This window comes from Fukomys damarensis, unplaced genomic scaffold (genome assembly GCF_012274545.1).
Source record: "Fukomys damarensis isolate Sample0158 unplaced genomic scaffold, DMR_v1.0_HiC HiC_scaffold_24, whole genome shotgun sequence".
NCBI classification, from domain to species: domain Eukaryota; kingdom Metazoa; phylum Chordata; class Mammalia; order Rodentia; family Bathyergidae; genus Fukomys; species Fukomys damarensis.
The window spans coordinates 12,513,558-12,529,811 of NW_022900936.1; the positions used below are offsets into that span (position 1 = coordinate 12,513,558).

The window sequence follows — 16,254 nt, forward strand, 5'->3', positions numbered from 1 at the left end:
ATTTTACTTAGAAAAAGGCAAGGACAGAGTAAAATTATATTACTATAAACTTAATTCAATAATTAAGAGAATATATATAGTAAAAATGATATGCATACATTATACTAAGTTCTTGGCCTTTTAATTTCAGAATCATGTTAATGTGACTCTAGTGCTCTAATCAAGATTATGCAGGAATCCTGTTGGGGTGATATTATACTTTAGGAGAAAGTTATCATTTGATAGTCTTTCAATGAAATCTCTGACTTTAGATAGACCTCAAAATGTTGACATTTACAAATTTTTCTCCAGAGTTTTGTAGAGTTTGTTCTCTCAGCCTTACCCTTTCCTCTGGCTACAGGGATTCCTACACATTTTATGAAGATTGAAGTATCAACCCCCACAAGTTCTCATCTTCTAAACTGGATATAGGTAAGAAAAGAAGCTGACAGAGGTTGGAGTAAGAATAATTCCTATCCCTATCTTAGTTTAAACTCTGACGAGGTATTTTCTCTGGTGTGTAGGACTTTTTTTTTTTCTTTTTTTGAGAATGCTCTGTATTTTACTTTTTTTCTCAGTGCCATGGCCATGAGTGAATTTTTCCTAGATCTTTACCATAAGAATTTAATGAAATTATTACAGAAGCCTTCAAAATTGTTGGTGGGAATGTAAACTAATACAATCACTATGGCCGTCACTATGGAAAAATCCTCAAAAATATTAAAACTAGAAATTACATTTGATACAGCAATTCCACCTTAAGATATCTTCCTAAGAGATGTAAAGATGTTATATTGCAGTGTTACATAAATATCCATGTTTATAGCAGCACAATTCATAATAGCTATATCTTGGACATGCCCCATATATTAGTCAAAAGTTGAGTGGATAAAGGAAATGTGGTATTTACACACAATGGAGTACCACTGTGCCATAAAGCAAAGTAAACTTGAGCCATTTGTGGGAAAATTGATGCCCCTTGAGACTATAATGTTAAGTGAAATAAATCAGACACACAATACTAACTATCACATGGTCCCTCTTATATGAGAAACTCAAATTATAATGAGGAGAATAAGAGATAGAAAATAGGAAGTAGGAAGATAGATCTTTCTGTATTGGGAATAGGATCAGAAGATGAAGGAAGAGAGGAGAAAGGCAATGATAAACTAATATGTGTTTCGTAAATGTACCAGTTCCACACAGAGAGTGGAATATGTGCACTAATAAAACAATAAAAGACCATAAACTGGGATGGTAGCTTCCAATACAAACAAACCAACAAACAAAGCCTAGTAAAGTACAGAGGTCTTCCTAAGACCAGACCCTCAAAGTTTCTCATTTTCACACTAGTGCACAATTTGTCAAAATTGCCATTTTAGTTTGTTTTCAAATTTAGGGTTCCACGAGCTTCCGTGCCAGGTAAACTAGTGTTGGTCATGATTTTAGAGCACCTGTGTCTCTACTCTTTGATAAATTGCTCTGCAATCTCTGAAAGTGGGTGGATTCAATGAATTTTTAACATATTGAGGTTTTTCCTACTACAAGAATTAGAATAATGACTGACTATGTGCTTTATATATGGGGGCTGACATAGAAATTGATAAACTGTATCTAAAAGTAAAAACAAGGACAAAACTTTTGCTAACATGCTACATGATGGTAAAACAATGAATTGTTTCCTCCCGAGCTTGAGAAGAAAATAATACATTTCTTCTTCCCCTGTTTCTATTAGTCATTGTCCTGGAGTTTCTGCAACTTTCTCTACGCAGAACTAATAATGATAGTAGCAATAACAATAAAACTAACGATTAGAAAAGAATCTGTTGTAATTCCTAAATTAAACATTTTCCCAAACACATTTAATTCAAAAAATTCATTGTATTTTTATAAAGAATTAGAACATAAATTTAAAAGCCAATGCAGTAGTTTGCAATAATAGCAAAATATTAATTATGTAGCATGAAGATTAAGGGTATATCTCTCTTGTGTGCTTTCCTCTGTCCTTAAAGATAGATGAGCAAGTTTGACTGACAGAATTTACTGACAGTGAAAAATGAGCAAATGAAGACTTAGGTGTGTTATGCTATATAACTATTGTTGTTCTAGGGGTGTTTTACAGTGCTTACCTGTTTAATTCAGATTTTTATTATAAATGAACATGAAATTTATGGGCTACAATTCCACTAAATATTCAATTAGCTATGTAGGCAGAGAAAAGCTATGCAAGAAGTAAGGCACAGATGATGAAGAATCTTTCTCATCTTTCCTGTTGTATTTTTATCTTCATTTCATTAACTTTCCTGATATGGAAAGAAAAGTGGATCTGTTGGGGAAAAGAGAATTCTGAGAACTATCTCATAGTTAGAATTCTCTGATTGGTACATCAGGTGCTATTGCTGTATTTTTTACTTACACTGAGTAAGAAGATGTGTGAAATCCATTATTAGGTGTTTTTAACATCTAGCACCTGAAAGGTTTGAAAATAGATTTGAAGGAATTGAAAAATAGTCTGTCTTCGTGAAATGGATGATTCAGTATAAGAATATAAGTTTCCTTCCGAGCTAATTCATAAATTCATCTCAATGTCAATAAAATTGCTTGTTAGTTTATTGTTTTTTTTGTGGTACAGAAATTGATGTGAAGTTTCATGTGGCAAAATAAATAAAAACAACCCAGAAATAACAAGAAAAAATAATCCAAAGAAAATCCAGTTTAACCTTAGAGTGATCCATGATACGGGTCTTTGTAATTAAAACAATGTAGTAATAGTTCATGAATAAAAAGAAATAAAGAAACAAAATAAAAAGTCATATATAGAACTATGTAATATGGAAATTAAGTATATAATAACCTAGATACTACAGGTTATGCAAAGTAAATATTACTACTTTTAGTAAATGATGCCTAAGTAAATAGATGTATACTTTTAAAATATGAAAAGGACAGAGTAGGTCTAGATATTGCCATGATACATAGAAATCTTCTTCAATGCTACCAGAGTTCAAATGTTAAATACGAAAACCTAAGAAATGAGGATAAATCATCTCCAACTATATCAGAATTCAAAATACAAGTAATGATGAGAAGCAAAGAGAAATACATCCAATATATGTCAAAAGAAAAATGTTTGTGTTATAAATGTATAATAAATCCTGCATATTGAAGTAAAAACATAAAGAACAAAAACATAAAAGAAACACAATCTTATTAGTGAAATACAAGTTATAACTAAAATATATGCCTTTCTTCACTTATCATTGGCAGATGTTTAAAGATGCGAGAGTGCAGTTTGTTGGTGAGACACTGAGTACTTGTCATCTAACTGTATTGTTGATGGGAATGTAAACCGATAAATTCCAGATGGAATGGTAGGCCCCCCGAAATATCCATTCCCTAGTGTAGTACTGGTGAACCACTGGCACATGTACCACAATGGGCTGTTTGTATCACCGGAAAGCTCTAAAAGATTTACCATTACTGGCCGAGTGTGTTAGTCAGCTTTCCAGTATTATAAGGAAACACCTGAGATAGTTAATGTCTGTAGGAGGAGCAGTTTGTTTGGCTTCACAGGTTTGAAAGTTCTAGTTAGGATGAGTTGACCTTGTTGCTTTGGGCAATCAGTGCATCATGCACAGATGACGTGGAACATAGCTGTCCCCCCACCTCCCAACTAGGACTCAAAGAGAGGAAGGAGAGGCATTGGGTCCCATCATCTCCTTCCAGGGCATGACCTCAGTGAACTTCCACAAGACCCCTCCACCTTTGTTGTTGTTGCTGCTGTGTTTTGTTTTGAAACATGTTTGTGTGTCTGTGGTGTGTGTGTGTGTGTGTGTGTGTGTGTGTGTGTGTGTGTGTGTGTGTGTGTGTGTGTGTGTGTGTGTGTGTGTGTTGTCCCAGTTGTTTTTGAACCCATGTGTTCAAGCAATTCTACTGCCTCAAACCCCTGAGGAACTGGGACTATAGGTTAGGTACCATCATGCTCAGCTAGCCACATTTTTACATGATTTTGTGGGCTCCCAAAGGGCTACCTTTTGGACCAAGCCTATAAATCATTTGGGGTATATTCTGGATCCAAATTATTGTACCTAACACTTATAATTAAAAATTTGTTAGTTTATCTGGGCAAGTAGACTTTGCAGAAAAAGGAAGAATCACAGATCTATCAGATCATTGATATAGAGAACTTCTGTAAATAATCTAAAAACCTACAAAATGTTAGGAAAATGTAAAGTGACTTCTTCTGTCTCTTAACAATAAACTTCTTTGCTTAATTCAAAATGAACAGACACCAGAGACATTGACCATGAAGTGGGACATCTGGCCTCATCCCTAACTTTGAATGCCCACTTTCTGTGCAGTAGGATAGATAGCTAGAAGAATCTTAAGGTAAACTCCCCAACTGCTAAGAATTGTTATATCTGGGTTAAAGTGAACTGTCTTGTTCCTGTAATTTGTACATGGGTAATGTGAACTGAAGAAATGAAATGTAACCCCCTGAATGAGATCATAGCTGTAAAACCTATAAGAGAGAAAGCTGCAACCCAATACAGGGTCGATCACTGGCACTGCCTTTTGAATGTGACTGACACTTTTCTGACGAAGTAGTTTTTATTATTTTGCTTCCATTCAGCTTGTCTCTATGGTGTGCCACTTGTCAATTTCTTCTGCAACATGTGGTGCATTGGCAGGGAAGGAAAGGGCTAACTGACATGGCCCAGGGTGGGCTTTGACCCGAATCCCTCCAGAGGGAGCAGCTGTCCACCTCCTCAGAAGGGAAGAGGAGCACCCCCAGGATTTCCTGGGTTCCCTTTCTAGGACTTGGAGGCCAGCTTGCTGGCAGTGGACTACTCAAACCTGGAGCTGAGACACAGAAGGAAGGAGAGTGCATGAAACTGTCCGTCTGAATGATAAGATTTGTTTTGTTTGGGTTTTGGTTCTTCATTGAGTGTTTGGGCAGATTACAGACTGGAGGCCTGATTACCCTCCCTTCTTTGCCATTTGTGAGGATTTACATACTCAATTTGGATGAAATATAGAGTGCAGGTCTAATCATCCTATACTCTTTGCCATTTGTGAGGTTTTTCATTACTCTCAATTTGTTATTGTGCTTTGTAAAGGGCCCCAGGGAGGGTATGTGTTAACTTCTTGTGGGACTGTGTGTGAAAGAGACTTGGTTAGGAGAGGGAATGGAAGGAGCAATGAAAACCATCAGTAGCCTTATCTGTGCACCAAGACAAAGGGAGGGGGCTTTTATAGGGAATTAAACATCCCTCCCTGAGGTGCGGAGCTTGTATGTGGCCTAGATCTGCGATTACATGGCTAGAGTCTAATATGAGCAAAAAAGTTATATCCCTCTGTTTTTAACCAAGACTATAACAACTTGGAGCCTTGAAGGCTCTGTTTTGGGGCCTGAACAACCCAGCCTGGGAGCCACTCAAGCTACAGCTCCACGACAATCATCTGCTGATGAGAACTGTTTAGTTTTGGTCTTAGAACAACTCCTTGCCAAATCTGCTGTTTTTCACATGGCTGGCCTCTCTCAGAAAATGTGCCATTGTTACAGGCAAATCCCTATGCCTCCCCTTTGGAGAAGGTCGAGCTACCTCCCCCTCCACTTGAGTTGCTAAGATCACAGGTGCATAGGATGCAGGGACAAAAACACAAGGAGAATTGCATGGCCTTACTGCACCAGATGGTGCAGATGGGAAACTATGGTCATACTCAGAGAGAATGGAAAAGGGCTTGTACTCAGATTAGCAACAACTAAAATGAAAAAATGAATCTTTGATGGATTAAAAAAGCAGCTAGGAAACTCCAAGCTTAAGACCTCCAAGGCCAGCACTGTGTTATTAGCCTGATGCTGCCTGGAATCCAAAACAAAGCCAGAGAAGCTGCAAATGTGTTTTAACACACAAAGAAATTTTAAAAGAGAAATCAAGTTAAAAATTTTAGTTATTTGATAAAAGTATCATTGTTTCAATTTGAGTTGATGTTTAATTGGTGTGCTTAAAACACTTCTTGTGTACCACAAATTCTTGAATTGTGATTGTAGAGTTAACTTGCTCTTTTCTGTACTTTGTTGATGAAGAACTCAAGGTTAATACTGTTCTAGTGGCAGTCAGTAAAATTTGAAATTTAACAATCTGAGAACAGAAATAAAAGGGACACTTTAAAATTTTAACAGCTGAAGACAAGTTTGTTATAGAAGGTTTATAGTTAAGTGAGATGGCAGAGGAAAAAATATTAAGAAAGCTATAAGTATAAGAGATATACTTTTGATATAAAAGGATTTTGTACGTTTGTCTTGTCAGAAGAATAAAGAGAGATATACAAGACCAGAAGGCCTAGGTATGTCGAGAAAGTTCCCAGAAGTGATTTCTCAAGGAGATATGTATGTTTGCTTGTTGGTTTCAAGTTTATTATAAAAGGTTTGCATTAACAGTCATAAGTCATAAAGAGACTTGCATCAATGAATATTACTTAAATACATTTTTATAAAATGTTTACCTTGGTTATCAACAAAGTGTTGAATTCTAAATATGTTATTGTGATATGTGTACAGTGGTCATTTTCAAAATATGACATTTCCTGTGAACAAAACAAAGAAATACTAAAAGAGATGGCCCCCTTGTTTACGAGCTCTGGCAGCTGCAATTATGCTAATTAAGGAAGCTAACCTTAGGACAAGAATTGACTGTTCAGGTTCCCCATGCCTTTCTAGAACTGTTGAATAATAAAGGACATCAGTGGCTTTTGAATAATAGAGTCACACAATATCAGACCCTCATCTGTGAGAATCCCCACTTACATTTTGTTTCAGTTAAAACCTTGAATTCTGCTATCTTTTCCCTCGGAACTTGGCCCTGCTGTCCATGACTGCCCTAGCATCACCGATAAGTTGTTTTTGAGTCATCTGGTTCTGCAGAAAACCCCACTGCCTAATGCTCATTTTGTCCTGTTCATGGATGGGAACAGTTTCATGGAAAATGGGGTACACTATGCTGGCTATGGAGTAATGACTCAAGATGAAATGGTCCAAGTGGGACCCCTCTCCACCGGGTGGTCAGCTCAGTGAGTGGAGATAGGAGCACTTATACAGCCTCTCTGATAAGCAAAAGGGAAAGTGGGTAAATGTTTATACAGATTCCTGTTATGTCTTTGCTACCCTATATGTTCATGGCATAATATATAAAGGACATGGTCCTCTCACAGTGGCGGGCAAACAGATTAAAAATAAACAGGAAATAATAGCCTTATTGGAAACAATATGGGAACTTGATAAAGTAGCAGTAATGCATTACTCTGGACACCAAAATGGAAAGATGCAATAGCAAAAGGCATTGCTAAGGTAGATATAGAAGCCAAAAATGCAGCTAAACAGAAACTTCAGGTGGAGATACAAAGGCCCTTAGTATATAGGTATAAAAATGCTATAAAATACTCAGATAAAGAGGTCCTCCCTGTGCTAACCCCTGCCCATCTGACAAAGCTGGGGGACTGAGTTTATGTTAAAAATTGGAAAAAGACCCCTTTGAAACCTGTATGGAAAGGACCATATGAGACACTCAAAGTTACTTCCACAGTTGTCAAGGTGGCTGAAATCCAACCATGGATTCACCACTCTTGAATGAAGCAAGCTTATCCAGAGAACTCCACGGACTGCACCTCCAAGAGACAGCGCACTCCAAGCCCTGCTCTCACCACATCAGAAGCTGGTGAGTCCACATACCGCTGAAAAGTGAGGGCTGCAATCAAGATATCACGGACTGTTTTATTGGGTCAAATGCTTATGAGTTATTTTGTTTTTTGAATTAAAAGTGTATATGCCTAAAGATGATAAGTTTGATTAAAAAATGTGTCCTGTAAAACTGTTAAATGGGAACCAGAGGGACATTCCCTCATGCTTCTTTTTGGTGCCCGTCCAAAAGAACATTATGGAAACCCTGGTACTTGACTGTGCGGTATATACACAAAAAAGATACATCGTTCAGATAAAACTCAAATATGGTTAAATGGCTCTACTGTGACCAGAAGTACTGGTAATTTTGATAACTGTAAAAAGGGACAATGTAACCCTTTAAAAATGTATATAGCTTGGCCTTGGAAGGCAAGTTGGCTATTTTTCATGTTTATATTGGATACCAGTCAATTTAGGCATGGGCCTCAGGGGTTAAAAAGATGGATCCTACAGATTAAAAAGGTCCGGAAGAGCTCCCTCCCCACCCCCCAGAAATAGTAAAAAACAAACAAGCAAACAGAAAAACTCCCATGCTGCAGGAAATACAAAATATTTTAAAAAGGCTTCCAAAGAATTGTGCAGCAATAGATATGATGGATTTAATTGATGGAAATCATTCACTGATGCTGCAATGCAGACCAGCAGTTAGCCTCTGATTGCTGGATTTGTGCACCACGCACCATGATGACCTATCAGGCAAGTGGCATCATGAGTGACCTGCCCTTACAGCCAATAAAGTTTACTATGTACCCCTTACTCAGCTACCCATTAGGTATAATTGGTATAAATTCAATGAGGGATAAGGAGTTACCCCAAAAACAAAGGGAGGAATGAGAGAACTTCTGTAAATAATCTAAAAACCTACAAAATGTTAGGAAAATGCAAAATGACTTCTGCTGTCTCTAACAGCAATCTGCTGTTTAGTTCAAAATTAACAGACACCAGAGACACTGACCATGAAGTGGTCATCTGGCCTCATCCCTAACCTTGAACATCCCCTTCCTGTGCACTAGAATCGATAGCTAGATGAATCTCAAGGTAAACTCCCGAACTACAAGGAATTATTATGTCTGGGTTAAAGTGAACTGTCTTGTTACTGTAATTTGTACATGGGTAATGTGAACTAAGGAAATGAAATGTAGCCATCTGAATAAAATCATAGCTATAAAACCTATAAAAGAGGAAGCTGCAACCCAAAGGAGGTCGATCACTGGCACTGCCTTTTTGAATGCGATCGACCCTTTTGTGACAAAGTAAACTTTTCATTACTTTACTTCTATTCAGCTCGTCTCTGTGCGCGTCACTTGCCAATTCCTTCCACGATAATGATCACCTACTGAGGAAGACTGGGGTAAAAGTAGATAGAAAGCAATGGAGTAGAAAGGATAGATTCCAAGCTATAATATGATACATATTTTTGTCCTTTCTTAAAATAATGTTTATATAATCATTCAGTGGATACTCTTTTTGTCAAGTTTACTTCATTTCATATGTTGTTCATGATTTTCCTCTATCCTGCTGAGGGTAGTAATACATTCTTCCCCGATTGTTGCTATGTGGGAATATGCCATACCGTGCTTATGCAATATGTACCATCTATTCTGGACATGTGTTTTTTTCTAGTTTGAGGTTGCTGCAAGTAAAGTTACTGTAAATGTCCCTATACATTTATTTTGGTGAGCACATGTACTCATTTCTATTGGAAATATTCCCAGAAGTGGAAGTATTATGTCATGGAAAATATAAATATTCAGTTTAAAAGCTGTGGCTAGTTTTCTAATGCGCTTTTATTAATTTATATGATGGTATTGGTATTACCCAAACATTCTGTTGCTCTACATCCCTACCCGTGTTAACAAAATATGGCTATTTTTCTAAACAGGAGTTTCTCTTGTTCTCATCATTTATGTCTCTGCTTATAAAGAAATTGTTGATTTTCAAATGTTCATGTTATAGTATGTTACCTGATGTATTAGTCTCTTAGCTGCTTAGTATGTTTTGATTGATTCTTGAGAGATGCTCTGGGCATATTGTCTGGATATAAAGATAGCCTTGTTTCTTTTTGTTCTCTTCCTGTACTCACAACTCCATTGATGTCTCTTTTCCGACGGCATTAACTAGTATCACCAGAACAAAGTTTAGTAGTACAGATGACGAACATTTTTTACCTTTGTCTGATTTTTGTGGAAATACTTTTATGATTTTACAGTTAAATAAGATTCTGTGTTTAAGATATTTTTAATACATTAAGAAAATTTTCATTGATTTGTATTTTTCTGAGTGTATCAGGAATGTGTTGAAGTTTGTCAAGGTTTTTCAACATTTATTGAAACAGTAATATGATTTTCTCCTTGAATTTATTAATATGATGCATTATGTTAAGGAATAGTCTAATTGGTTCGGTCAGCTTGCCATCACTGAGACAGGATATCCAATACCCACAATTTAAAGGAGAGCTTTGATTTGTCTTGTGGTTTCAAAGGATTCAGTCCATGATCAGCAGTCTCCAAAGAGGAAGCATCCATTAGATGCTTACTTAATGGTCTCTGAGAAATAGGGGAAGAGTGTTAGAGAGGAAGAGGGCAGAGACCAGAAGTAGATCACAAGATAAACAATGCAAGACCTGCTCAGATACAAGTAGGACCGTGCTCCAGCAGTTCCCCAGGTGAATCCCATAGTCAATCAAATTGACACTCCATCCTAACCACTAATTTTGATGCAATTCATATTCTTGAAATAAATCTCACTGTCTCATGTATTATTTTACTTTCACAGTACTGGGTTCTATGTATTAAACTTTTATTTAGTATTTTTCATACATATTCATAAGTAATATTGGTCTGTAATTTAAGTTTTGTTTAATATATTTACTGAGTTTAATAAGTGTTATATTAGTTTCACCAGAAGTATTGGTAGGCTTTATTCATTTTCAGTGCTCTGAAACAATTCATGTTGCATAAGGATTATGTCTTTGAATTTGGGACAGAATAATGTTTGAAACGAATCCACCTCATAGCTTTTTGTTGTATTGGTATATCTTACCTTTTTTCCCTGTTTCTTCTCAAAGACATATTGGAATAGCTAAGCCATTATTCAGCCCATAAGATGAATGAAATTTTGCATTTTGCAGTAAGAGGGATGGAACTGGAGGACATTCTGTTAAGTGAAATAGGCAAGAAGACAAATACAAATGCCATATGTACTCATTTACATGTAAAAGCTGAAAGTTTATCTCAAAATAAGTAGAAAATGGGATGTGAGATCAAATCCTGGGAAAAGTATGGGAGAGTGAGAGATGATAGATAGAAAGAATAACTTCTAGTGTTTATAGAGTAGTGGAATATCTACACTTGACAATTAATTGAATAGTTTAAGCTAGAAGAGAAGATTTTGAATATCCCCAGAACAAACAAAAGACATTGACAGTTTCTTTGATCTGATCATCAGACATTGTATGTCTTGAAATTTCACTTAATAAGTATATAATTATGTACCACATAATATTTTGATCAAATTTTTGATCAAAATTTTGATCAAATTTTTGATCAAAATTTTTTATTCAAAAATCAAAAGTATTTAGAGCCATATTTAACCCATATGGTTATAAGTGCTATATATTATGCTATATGTTATTATACGGCAGATTTTAACTTCATCAATTCTGGTATGTTTCCCTTTCCCAGGATGTCGTGTAATTGAAATTATGCAATATATTGCTCTTCCAGATGATTTCTTTCACATAATATGAATTTAATATTTATTTTTCTCTTTTCATCTGGATAGCTCCATTGGTTTTATCACTGACTGCATTGTATGGATGTTCTATATGGTGCAGTTTGTTTATTCATTCAATTGTTTAAAGACATTGCTTCCAGTTAATGAAATTATGACTAAAGCAGCTATAAACATTCACATTCATCGTGTCAAGGAATCAAACCTACTTCCTCGCTCATGCTATTCCAGGGCTACACCCCTAAGCTACATCCCCAGGACACACATGCAGATTTCTGAGCAGTCAGTCTTCATAGTAGTTGTACAAACACCAAGCATTACACTTGTGAGTCCTAAGATGGGGACAAGTTAGCTTTTTAAGAATCTAACTTCTGAGGACTGGGCTACCGTCCCATTCCCCCCAGAAGTATATGAGAGCTCCTGTTACTTCACATCTTTACTTACATTTTATATTTTGAAAGGTTTTTATAGTTATTTTATTGGTCATCCAATGGATCATTCTATATATTTTTTTACAAAAATGTCCTATTCCTTTGCATCCTTATTAAAATTTCACTATCTGATCTGTCAGTTTTCAAAGACAAACATTGGATGTCATCTCCTGTTCAACTATTAAATAAGACTTTCTACCTTTCTTTCTCTTCTTTCAATTTAAACTGGACTGATTTTATTTTTTATATAAAATAATGTGTATAGATTATTCTTTTACTTTCATTTGATTATTATAAGATAGAAAAATAAGTATAATAAAGTATCCATACAGTCCTATGCCAAAGTTTCCTCAATTACCCCTGTTGAACCCCCAGTCTGTCGACAGAAAGAAGTTCGTTCGTAAGTTCAGTATTTTCTAGGTTCTTGAAATAGTTAAAACTTTTTTGACAAAAACCTACATATTTAATGGTTAGATATGAAATTCATGGTAAACTTTATTTCACTCATTTTTATTTTTGACTTTATAAAACATTTATATCTTGGACACATGTTCATTCTTTTATTTCCTGGCTTTTAACTGATGTCGTTATTTAATGTTTTTATTTGAATACATTCTTCTTTGGTTGTCTTAGTGCTTATTCTTCATGGAGTTATGATTTTATCCTTTTTTTCTTTCCTCAAATTTTCAATTTCTTTATTCAGCTCATGCATTTTTGTTTTTTCACCTTGGATTTCTCATTCATTGAGTTTCTTTTCTTAATATTTTCAAATTTTGTTTGATAATATTCAACTCAATATAGTGTTTTCTTAAAGTTTCTACTTTTCACTCTGTCTCTTCCTGGCCTTATCAGATAAGAAATGATTTTTTTTTATTAGAGAAATAATCATGATATTTTATAATCTTTTGTATAGGTGAACATTTCTTCCATGGCTAAATTTGGGTATAGAGCTGCTTGCTTTAAGTCTAGTGCGATCTAGCTAATTTAGACAGACCTTAATTCTCCACAAAAATTGTTAATTTTGTTTTCTTGCCTTGAACAGAGTAACTAGTAATTTGTCTCTCAATATTTTTCTTCTGTTTCTTAAACCCTACATTTTCCATGCACCTTTGGATTTCAAGAAGTAGATAGTATAAATAAAGTAAAATAGGTAAATAATTAATTAGTATTTTAAAACCTGATGACATACAAAGATACAAAGAGGATTAAATAAACAGCATTCTGAAAAATTTTCACAAGTGGGCAGAGGTAGAAGTAACCAGAGATAGCTTGGAAACATGGGAAAAGAGACACTTGACCTATATTTTAAAGAACTAGCTAGATTAAAAAGGTTGGAGAAGTACAAAATAGGATTCCAGGATCAAAGAGCAGCTCCTGTGTCAGCGGGAAGCAGTAGACTAAGGTCTCCTACAGTGGAATGCAATAAACACAATCGGTTATTTTGGTGAAAAGGGAACTATGTGGTAGATTATGTAATGAGATAAATATGTTTGGCAAAGTAAAATTTCATACATTTACAAAACTTAAGCACATTTCTATCAGCTATGAGACACAGTGGTTGGAAAATAAAAGTCAGACTTGATTTGCTTTTAAGAGTATTAATTTAGTCTTTTTATGGAGAAAAAAATCAGATGACAACTTTTCCTTGGAGCAGTCTCATTAGTGGGAGACCCTTAATCTAAGAGAACTTTGTTATAGTTGTCTCAGCGAAGAAAATCCTGCCACAAAAATGTCCAAATTAAAGGAGTCTTTCATATCCAGCGACCAAGAATGAGCTCACACACCCATCTTTCTTGGTACTGATTAAGCAGGGATTAAAGCCTAGTTTTTAAAGGGAAATACCACACAATCCAATGTCTTTGAGAAAGCACAGGGGCACAGAAGCAGATTACAAATTAGGTTAAAATCCAGTTTTGGGGATCAGGCAGGAAATTCCTGTCTTTATGGTGAGGGCCTCAGTATAACATATCCTGTCCTTTATTCTTAACCATAAGGAAAGCTATGTGCTGCTCAACTTATCACTTTAAACAAGCAGGCCAGGGAAGAAAAGAGGCAAAGTTTAGGCACAGGCTAAAGGGGTATGTTTTTTTTTTTTTTTTTTCTTCACTTGCTTACTTCAAAATTAAGGACTAGAGAAGTGAATAAAATGATATCAATGAATAGATTCAGGAGTGTAATTGAATATTCACATCGTTCCCTTGGTGACTGAGTGTATATGGGTGGATAAATTTGGGGAAATACATATATGAGAGTGAATTTCAAGATCTGTGCATAGAAAGGAGGCTGCTTATTAGAAAAAGGTGAGTTCACTGCAGTTAGACAGCAATCTAGTGTAGTTAAAATTTGCTATAGCCAGTAACTAGCCAGGTTGATCAAGTTAATGTTTAGAGGACTTTTCAAAGTCACCACTATATCCACTATTATTAAAACAATACATATTGACATTATCTATTATATCTTTTAGTCCTTATTTGCACTTCTAGTTTCTCACACTAGAGAAATTATTTGGTATTTACACATGTATGCCCTATATTTCACTTAAGAGTATCATCTCAATGTGCATCCGTTTAGCTATAAATGTCTTCTTTTCTCATTTTTTATGGCTGAGTAATACTGAAAAGGGACAAAGGGGGAGGGGAAATGTGAGGGGTAGGGAAAAGGAAAGAAGGGAATGGAATTAATATGAGAAAATGAAAAAAATGGAAACAAAGTCTTTGTAGATAAGGGAGGGAGGGGTTGAAGGGAAGGCAGGGGGATGGGGGAAAAGCAACCATGATTGATTATGTAAAGGTGCGAATTTCCAACAATGAATGTCATTATATTGTATACCTTAAATGTTCCAATTAAAACTAGTTCAAAATACATATTGAAATCCCACGGGAAAAGTATACAATGAATGAGAAGGTGGACTTCCAAAAACGGTAGGACTTGGGAAGAATACTAATAAAGAATTGCAAATGCTTGTCATAACATTAAGAGAAGGGTCTACAAAAGAATGGATGAGGAAGGCTGCATATCAAATGACAGGAAAAGTTCAAAGGAATGAAAGTCCAAGATTCCCTCTATACTTAAATACATAGACATCAGTAAGGAACTTGCGACTTGAACCAACCACCTTGGAGAAATGACCTTGCTTTCTGGGAATGATCAGTAGCTAAGAAAATGGAATGCAAATTACAAAGAACAGCAATCTGAGGTTACACAATTACAGGGTTATAAGCAGCTATCAACCAGATTAGCCCATTTTCATTAGACTACCAGCATGGCCTTTGAAAGGGATATAATCGTTTTTGATCTTGAAAACATTTTGTTCTGAGGAATGCAAACCCATTGAAAAAATAATGATTACAAATAGTTCCTTTAATGAGGATAGACCCTTTGTAAGAGAAGAACAATTTGTCTGACTTTATAGACTTTAAATTATGCTGTGGTGTAGAAATGAGATCACCTGTCCATGTTAACCACACCCATTATTGAGGGTATAAAAACACCTTGAGAAGCTACAGTCACACAAATTGACGAAAATCATCTTCAGTGTGAAACCAACTCAACACCCTGACACCATGAGCTACTACGGCAGCTACTACGGAGGCCTGGGCTACGGCTATGGAGGCTTCGGTGGCCAGGGCTGTGGCTGCGGCTGTGGATGTGGCAGCTTCGGCAGACTGGGCTGGGGCAGGGGCTATGGCGGCTATGGCGGCTATGGCAGCTATGGATTTGGCTCTGGCTTTGGAAACTACGGATACGGCTGCTGCCGCCCATCGTACTATGGAGGATATGGATTCTCCGGATTCTACTAAAAGAGCTTGCTGATGTTCAGAGTCTTTCTACCTCCAGGTTCTTGCCCATGGGCTTCAGTAATGCTGTTTCCTTTCCAGATGGGGACAACGTATCATTCATTTGCTACCTTCAGGCTCCAGAAGAAACCAGTCATCAATGCCTCCAGAAATACCTAGAACCTTCCCACTGAACCGGGACATCATGTTTTAATTCTTAGTTACTAACATTTGTTATGAGTGTGCATGACCTATTTAAAATATTTAATAAATATATTTAACTGACCTATCAAACATGGCTTTGTCAATTCATTTCAGTATCTTTTGAACGAACATAAGGGCTTTCACTCAGGATGTTGTCTTTTCTTAATTGGTATTTTGATTCAATAATGTTTTGATTAAACAATAAATTTAATTCAGAATTAAATAAATTTAGTTCATGCATATCTCCATATGCTAGATTCTCTAAGTACTAAGGATAAGGAAGAAAAATATGGACAAAAATACTATTATTTTTATTTCTATTATTTTTTTTTCTGTGTTTTGTGTGATTTCTTATACTATGATTCTGTGCATTGTTAATTTGGGAATTCAT

The 16,254-nt window shown here is 35.8% G+C and overlaps 1 protein-coding gene across 1 annotated transcript; it reads left to right on the forward strand.

Annotated features, from left to right (window-relative positions):
* The first annotated feature begins 15,446 nt into the window (after positions 1-15,446).
* Positions 15,447-15,683, forward strand: LOC104851430 (keratin-associated protein 19-3). Its single transcript, XM_010608597.1, has one exon. It carries the CDS (start codon positions 15,447-15,449, stop codon positions 15,681-15,683), a length of 237 nt encoding a protein of 78 aa, XP_010606899.1.
* The last annotated feature ends 571 nt before the right edge of the window (positions 15,684-16,254 follow it).